Source organism: Nematolebias whitei, chromosome 3 (assembly GCF_014905685.2).
Source record: "Nematolebias whitei isolate Nwh7 chromosome 3, NemWhi1, whole genome shotgun sequence".
Taxonomy (NCBI): Eukaryota; Metazoa; Chordata; class Actinopteri; order Cyprinodontiformes; family Rivulidae; genus Nematolebias; species Nematolebias whitei.
The window spans coordinates 2,125,177-2,133,078 of record NC_056500.1 but is presented as its reverse complement, the minus strand read 5'-3'; the positions used below and the strand labels follow the sequence as shown (position 1 = coordinate 2,133,078).

At 40.3% G+C, this 7,902-nt stretch overlaps 1 protein-coding gene across 1 annotated transcript in view; it reads right to left on the bottom strand.

The window, feature by feature from the left end:
• The window catches only part of rab3b (RAB3B, member RAS oncogene family), a gene marked incomplete in the record, with an annotated part of 16,889 nt that overhangs the window by 6,714 nt on the left and 2,273 nt on the right, over positions 1 to 7,902 (bottom strand). Inside the window, 1 exon segment of the mRNA XM_037674427.1 lies at positions 4,199 to 4,423. Coding sequence (XP_037530355.1) covers positions 4,199 to 4,423 — 225 coding nt within the window.

Genomic DNA, 7,902 nt, shown 5'->3' with positions numbered 1-7,902 from the left:
TGATTGTTAACATATTTGGTTGTTAACATTTCTGATTGTAAACATATTTGATTGTAAACATATTTGATTGTAAACATATTTGATTGTTAACATATTTGATTGTTAACATTTCTGATTGTTAACATATTTGATTAACATTTCTGATTGTTAACATATTTGATTGTTAACATTTCTGATTGTTAACATATTTGATTAACATTTCTGATTGTTAACATATTTGATTGTTAACATTTCTGATGGTTAACATGCCAGACAGTAAACGTGTCTGGATGTGTCCACATGTCTGATTGTAAACGTCTGATTGTGAATGTGTCACATACTATGTGTTCTGAAACTAAAATTGCTTCATCCAGCCACTGCGTGGCTTTTAAACCGTCCTCTTCCTCCAGCTGCCGCGTTGCAGCCATTCAGCTAATTTTAGCTCTTTGTGAGCATCGGCTGTGACTCAGTTTGTGTTTTCAATGAGGGTTGCAGCCTGTTCCCAGTGACGGTCTGTTTTTTTAACAGTGTTACTGCAACATGTCCATGTTGTGTTTTCCCGTTTTATGTTGGTCATGTGATCATACCTGCTGTATGTTTGAGAACAAAACAAGAAACATACCTGGTACTCTGTTTTTCAGAATTTTATTTCACCTTTATTTAACCAGGTATAAACACTAGGAACAAACTCTTATTTACAGTGCTGGCCTGGCATAAATGAATAAATTAATAAATTTATGAATTTATGAATTTATACAGTAAATGAATAAAGAAAGAGTAACAGTTACTTTCATCTAGTGGACAAGTCAGGTCTCTCTTCACTGAGACTTTCTTTCTTCTCACCTGAGTGAAGAGGAAATCTGAACTGATGTTGTTTTTGAGTGTTTGATGAAACTGTAGAGACCAAACACATTATTGAATGAATCGCTCTGTTTAAAGCTGGGATCTCTGCAGCTTTATGATTAAAATGTTGATATGAGAATCTCAGAATCTAAATAATGTCCATTATTTTGATTTAACTTGTTAGGACATTAACTACAGCTCCCAGGATACTTTGCTGCATGTCCACCTGCAGCTGCTCCACACTTTGACTGGCTGTGCATCGTCTATTTTTATACCTTATGTTGTTTTCGAATCAATCAGCTCTGATTAGCATGCGCACACACACATGCACGCACGTGTGTGTATGTAGGTGTGTGAGTGTGTTTGTGCGTGTGTGTGCATGTGTAAACGTGTGCATCTTTGTTTCAGGTTACCTTGTAGGGACCAATTTTACAAAAAAATCATGCATTATGGGAACCAACTGCTCTTTATGGGACCAGAGCCAGGTCCTCACAAGGGGAAGTCTCGTTGTGGGGTTTAGGACTAAGGTGTGAATTGCAGTTGGGTTAGGGTTAGGCATGTACTAGTAATGGTTAAGTTAATGTAGGTTATAGAAAATTAATGGAAGTCAATGCAACATCCCCAAAAATTACGTTTACAAGAGCACACACACACACACCCACATGCTGGGTCCCAGTCTCTGCCCTGAGACGTCTCTTTGATTGCAACAATTGTTTGTGTATCTTTAGTTGTGTGTATGTGTGTGTGTGTGTGTGAGTGTGCACGTGTGATGCAGCAGGGAGGTGAGTGAGCGTGAAGAGCTGTTGCCATGGCAACAACATCCTCCCTGACAGAGCAGGCTGTGAGCAGAACATCATGTCTCAGTCTGCTGCTACAGAGCCTTCATGTGTTTTCCTTTAATGATCGGTTATTTTTAGATTTGTGATCCTTTATGATCTGTTCTCTGTCTGCAAGAAACCGCTTAACTGAACTATCTGCCCTCCATCAGGGACATCCCATCCTGTCTCCTTCATGACACCCTACACAGCCAGCGAAGCTCTGCTGCCACAGAGAATGTCACATGAAATTATTCTTGCCGTTTGTAATTTCACTTGATAAACGGTTGATCTGTAACAACTAAACACAGATAATGTGATACCTGGACACGACTACTGTTTAAATATGTGGAGTATACTTCAGCATCACTGCACAGTACTACAGTAAATATGCACTCTGTGTACTTTGCCATCATTGCACAAACTCAGTCTTATTCACACTCATTGGTTACCCTTTTTATTTATGAGTGTGTCTTTAGTGTCGCTTTTTGTCAATCAATTAATCAAAATGTTTGATCAGTAGCTCCTGGCTGATTTTGAACTTCCTGCAGAAATCTGTCAATCAAATTAGACACTTTTTAAAGTAATGTGACTTTTTTAATGCTCGTCACTGCAGTGAATGAATAAACTTTTAGACTTTTTGTTTTACAGAAGAAGGTCAAGTCATGCACCTTAGTTTTCTAACTTTTCTTTTTGCTTTGAACACGGGTTGTGGAACCAACGAAGGTGTGGATCAGAACTCAGCTGGGTTGACTGAGAGCCCAAAACATTCAACGCTGACGGTTGACTGCCTTACATCATTTTTAACTCGATGTAATAACTTAGTTCAGTGATTTTTGTATGTGTTTAACTGATAGTTAAACTAAATATAAAGTTTATGTTTGTCACCATCAGTCAAAGGTAAATTATCTGTTTGCTGCTAATGATCGTCCTGATTAGTGAGTCTGACTAGTTCATGGCAAAAACCGATGCGGACATGTTTCTGTTTTTAGCTTTTTACACCGTTTTAAAATGTATCTGTTTTAGTTTAGTTTTTATATAATTTCTTCTATTTGCTTTTCATTTTATATGCTTTTTATATGATTGTCTATTGTGTGTACCTCGTCTGTGTTCTTTGTTAAATCAGGTCTCTCTTGTAAATGAGTCCTCGTGGCTCAATGAGACTCGCCTGTAGAAATAAAAGTTGAATGAATGACTGAATCATACGCTGAATTGTTCCTCTCATCTTATTTTTCTTGAAAACGATTGAAGCACAGTAGTCCCTCGTTTATTGCGGGGGATCCGTACCCTGAAGCCCCGCGATAAACCGTGAAGTAGGGATACAGTAGTCCAAGTTCAAGTTTAAGTTCAAGTATATTAAACTTTATATTTTAGAAACGCTTCCCAAACTCTTGGAATGTTCTAAACTCTTAAACCTACGTCATTTTAACAACGTACGTTACAAAATTTTGCTTACTAGCTCTGCAGAACAGCAACAGCTCTGGTTCCGGTCCAACTCTGTTTTATTCTGACTCTGTTAGTTTCTGCAGACCTATCCTGCAGCGATGAAGCCCACAATCAGTCCTCTGAACTCTTAAACCTACTAACTTTAACAACATACAATACTTTTATGTAAACTAGCTACAAAGTTTTACTTACAAGGGCTCTGCAGAACAGGAGAGGCTCGGTTCCGTCCGACTCGATAGATGAAAAAAATTCCCGGTGCAGCATGACTGAAGTCCACCGCTGCTGCTCCAGGAGCAAGGCTGCCCAGGATTTAATCCACCGCCTCTGGCCCAGTCCGGACCAGCACTGCACGACCAGAACCAGGCTGAAACCCGCAGCTGTCTGTTGCCTGCAGCCCCCAGGATCCGGGTCACACTGGGTCCAGATCAGCTGCAGCTACTCAGCAGTGAAGATACAACTTGAAGGATGAGTTCATCTTCAGGATCATTTGAGACCTTCCTGCCAGTTCTGTGAAGTGATCCTGACAGAACTTCTGACTTTGCTGCTAAACTTTCCCTCCATTTGCAGAAAGCAGCGGTTGGAAGCAGTGTTGACTTCTGGGAAGTGAACTGATGACTTCTGGGTAACATAGTTCTTTAGACTGGCAAAGCAGTGAAGGCTTAATGAAAGAAAACTACAAAATGGTGGTGCTTTTTAAAAATATTATGTACAGTACTGTACTTGCACAAACCGCGATAGGGCGAGTCCACAAAAGTCGAACTGCGAAGTAGAGAGGGACTACTGTATTTTTAATCGTCATCTGTTGTCAGCCAGAGAATACATTTTTTATGCTTTAATGACCTTTACGTCCTTAAGGTTTGCAACATCTATTTAACAATGTTTTTTATTGCCTCAAGAACAACACTATCTTTACCTAAATTTGAAGCTCCGCCCCCAGAACTGAAGCTCCTCCCCAACCTCCCCAATATCAAAAGCTCCTCTTCTGTGTTCACCCAGGTCTGATGCCCTGCCCCTATGCACATCCAGATCTGGGGCCACACCCCCATGTTCACCCAGATCTGAAGCTCCTCCCTGTGCCCTCACCCAGATCTGAGGCCCCGCCCCCTTTTTCTTACCCAGATCTGCAGCTTGATCCTCTTGTCGTTGCGATACACCGTCTTCACTTTGAAGTCGATGCCGACGGTGCTGACGAAGGAGTTGCTGAAGGAGTCATCGGCGTAGCGGAACAGGAAGGACGTTTTTCCAACGCTGCTGTTTCCAATGATCAGCAGCTTGAACATGTAGTCAAAGTTCTGGTCCGAACCGTCCCGCTGGCCGTAACGCTGGTCTGCCTTTGCCATCTGATGGTCCACGAGACGAGAACAAGAAGAACAAGAGGAGGCAGACAGTTACTGACCATCACTTATTAGATACTCAATATTAACCAAGTCAATAATAACCAGGTCATTAATAACCAGGTAAATAATAACCAGGTCAGTAATAACCAGGTCAATAATAACCAGGTAAATAATAACCAGGTCATTAATAACCAGGTAAATAATAACCAGGTCATTAATAACCAGGTCGTTAATAACCAGGTAAATAATAACCAGGTCAATAATAACCAGTTCTGGCAGTAACCCTACAGAGTGATGTTTACAAACTAAAAAAAAAACAAAGAAGGTAAAGAGCCAGAAACAAGAGGAATTTTTGTTTAGTGTTGTCATATTTGGTCATAAAATGATGTTTATTAGTTGTTAACACAAGCATAACAATCTGTTATTAACTATGTATAATAAACAGGTGGTTAATAATCAGGTTGTTAATAAACAGGAGATAAAACAAGAATTCTATCCAACTGATCCTGTTTCTACCAAAAACTCTAAGTTCTGAAGGTTCTAGCACAGGGCTACTCAAGTGGCGGCCCGTGGGCCATTTCCGGCCAGTGGGTGACTTTAATCCAGCCCACCAATTCCTTAATTTAAAAGGAAAAAAAATTTAAATAACTTAAAAAAAACATATATATATATATATATATTCATTCAACCTTTATTTCTACAGGTAAATCCCATTGAGCCTCGAGGACTCATTTACAAGAGAGACCTGATTTAACAAAGAATGATGACAACAATGGACAACAGCAACAACAATAAACAGTTATAAAAAGCATACAGATTTATTTTTTATATACAAATAAGATGCAAAAAAAGTAACAAAAATCAGATAGATTTTAAGGTGAATGTAGAAAACTAAAAACAGGAACATGTCTGCATCGGTCTCTGCCAGGAGTCCAACAGATTCTTAAAGCCACTTAGAGAGGTCAAAGGTCGAGAGCTTCAGATCTTTTTGTAAGATATTCCAGGAAACAGGAGCGGAGTAGGAGAAGGTCCTGTTGTCTAGTTCAGTCCTCACTGAGGGAACACTGCAGGTAATGATGTCCTGAGAGCGCACGCTGTAGCTGCACTCACACAGAGACATGTAGGAGGAGATGTATGAAGGCAGCAGACCAGGAAGTGATTTAAAGATGAAAATGTACCAGTGGGAGAGTCTGTGTGAAGTTAATGGTGACCAGTTAACCAGTGGATACAGGGTGCAGTGGTGGGTACAATAATCACAGCCAGTTATGAATCTTAGTGCACCATGATAGACAGCATCCAACATCTGCAGCATCCAACATCTGCAGCATCCAACATCTGCAGCATCCAACATCTGCAGCATCCAACATCTGCAGGGTTCTTGTAGGAGCGTTCATGTAAATAATGTCACCGTAATCAATGGAGAGAAGGAAAGTCACAGATACAAGGCGTTTCCTAACATTCAGGGTTAGACAGGATCTGTTTCTGAAAAAGAAACCCAGTTTAACTTTCAGTTTCTTTATCAAGTTTTCCACATGGAGCTTAAAAGAGAGATGTGAGTCGACCAATACCCAAATATTTATAGGAATCAACAAACTCAATGGGGACACCATTTGAGGATAAAATCGGAGGAAGAACTGCTGGGACCAACTTCCTATTTGAAAAAAGCATCCCTTTGGTTTTGTCGGCATTTAGGACAAGTTTGAGTTGGAACAAATCAGTCTGGATGATGTTAAATGCAGATTTCAAAAGCTGGAAAGCCTTAGCAACAGTTTTAGCTCGACAATAAACAACTGTGTCACCAGCATAGAAATGTATGGATGCATTAGGGATGTTTTTACCTACATTACGTATGTAGATTGTAAAGAGGGTGGGTCCTAAGACTGAGCCTTGTGGTACACCATTGTTGAATGTTAAATAACTGGAGGAAGTACCATTACGTTGAACACATTGCCTCCGGTCTGAGAGATAGTTAGAGAACCAACCAATGGTGTGTTCTGAGAAACCAGTTTCTGAGAGTTTATGACACAAGATGTTCTGATCCACAGAGTCAGAATCTTTAGACAGGTCTAAGAAAAGTGCAGCACAATAATCTTTAGCATCCAGTGCTTCAACAACATCATTAAGAACCTTCAGTGAAGCAGTGGTTGTGCTGTGTTGTTTCCTGAAACCAGATTGATGTGGAGGTAAGATGTTAAATGAGTCCAGGTCATTTTTGATTTGAGAGTTTATCAGTTTTTCTAGAACCTTGGCTAAAATGCAGAGTTTAGAGATTGGTCCATAGTTGTTCAGTGAGGGGGGGTCACCTCTCTTCAGCAAAGGAAGAACAAAGGCTGTTTTCCAAGTGTCTGGGATGGAGTTTTGTCTCATGGAGAGATTGAAGATGTGGGTCACAGGGACTGTGATGATATGAGCAGCCAGCCTTAAGAAATAAGGTGGAAGTTCATCTGGACCTGCAGATTTTTTAGGACCAAGATCTTTTAACAGTTTATTGACCTCACTGACTGAGAATGGAGAAAAAGAGAAGGTGTGATTAACTGAGGATTGACTTGTAGGAGGGATTTGATTTGTAGAAGTTTGGTTATTAAGTGAAGTGGCTGATCTTCCATTAGTAACTGTGTCAAATAAAGAACTAGAAGCAACAAAATGTTTGTTGAAACAGTTCAGGATCTCGTGCTTATTTGACACAGGAACAGAGTTAACGAGAAGTTGTGATGGGAGGTCAGATGATCGGGGGGTGCCTGAGAGAGATTTGATGGTTTTCCAGAATCTGTTGGGGTCATTTAGATTTTTGGAGGTCTGAGATAAGAAATAGTTGCGTTTTGCTGCTTTAACAGCAGTTGTGCATTTATTCCTCATCTGTTGAAAACTCAACCAATCAGTGTCTGAGTCAGATTTTCTCGCTGCGGCCCAAAGATGATCTCTCCTGTGCAGGAGGTCAGCTAGCTCTGGAGTCAACCAGGGGCTGTCTCGTCCTTTTATTCTGAACTGACGAAAAGGAGCATGTATGTTCAGGAAATAAATGAAATTATTATGGAAATAGTTCCAAGCGGAGTTCACGTCATCAGTTAACAGAATACGATGCCAGTCAAAGTGAGACAGATCCCAGAGGAATGACTGTTCACAGAAATGTTTCAGATCCCTTTTTTTAATTAATCTGGGCTTAGAAGGTGGAAGTTTAATATCTCTCAAAGCAGCTGTCACACAATGATCACTCAAAATATCAGCGAACACACCTGTACCAGGGAATTTGTGAGGCATATTAGTTAGAAACAGGTCAAAGATGGAGGAATTTTCAGGACGGTTTTTATTTAATCTTGTCGGAGAGTTGATCAGTTGGGTAAGATTGAGAGACAGGCAGCATTCCTTGAATTTATCACAGAGGGGGGTCGACTTACACCAGTCAATGTTGAAATCTCCTGCCAAAAAATCTTTGAATTTTAAATTACCAAGGAATTCCATCAGGGAGGACAGGGCCTCAGGTG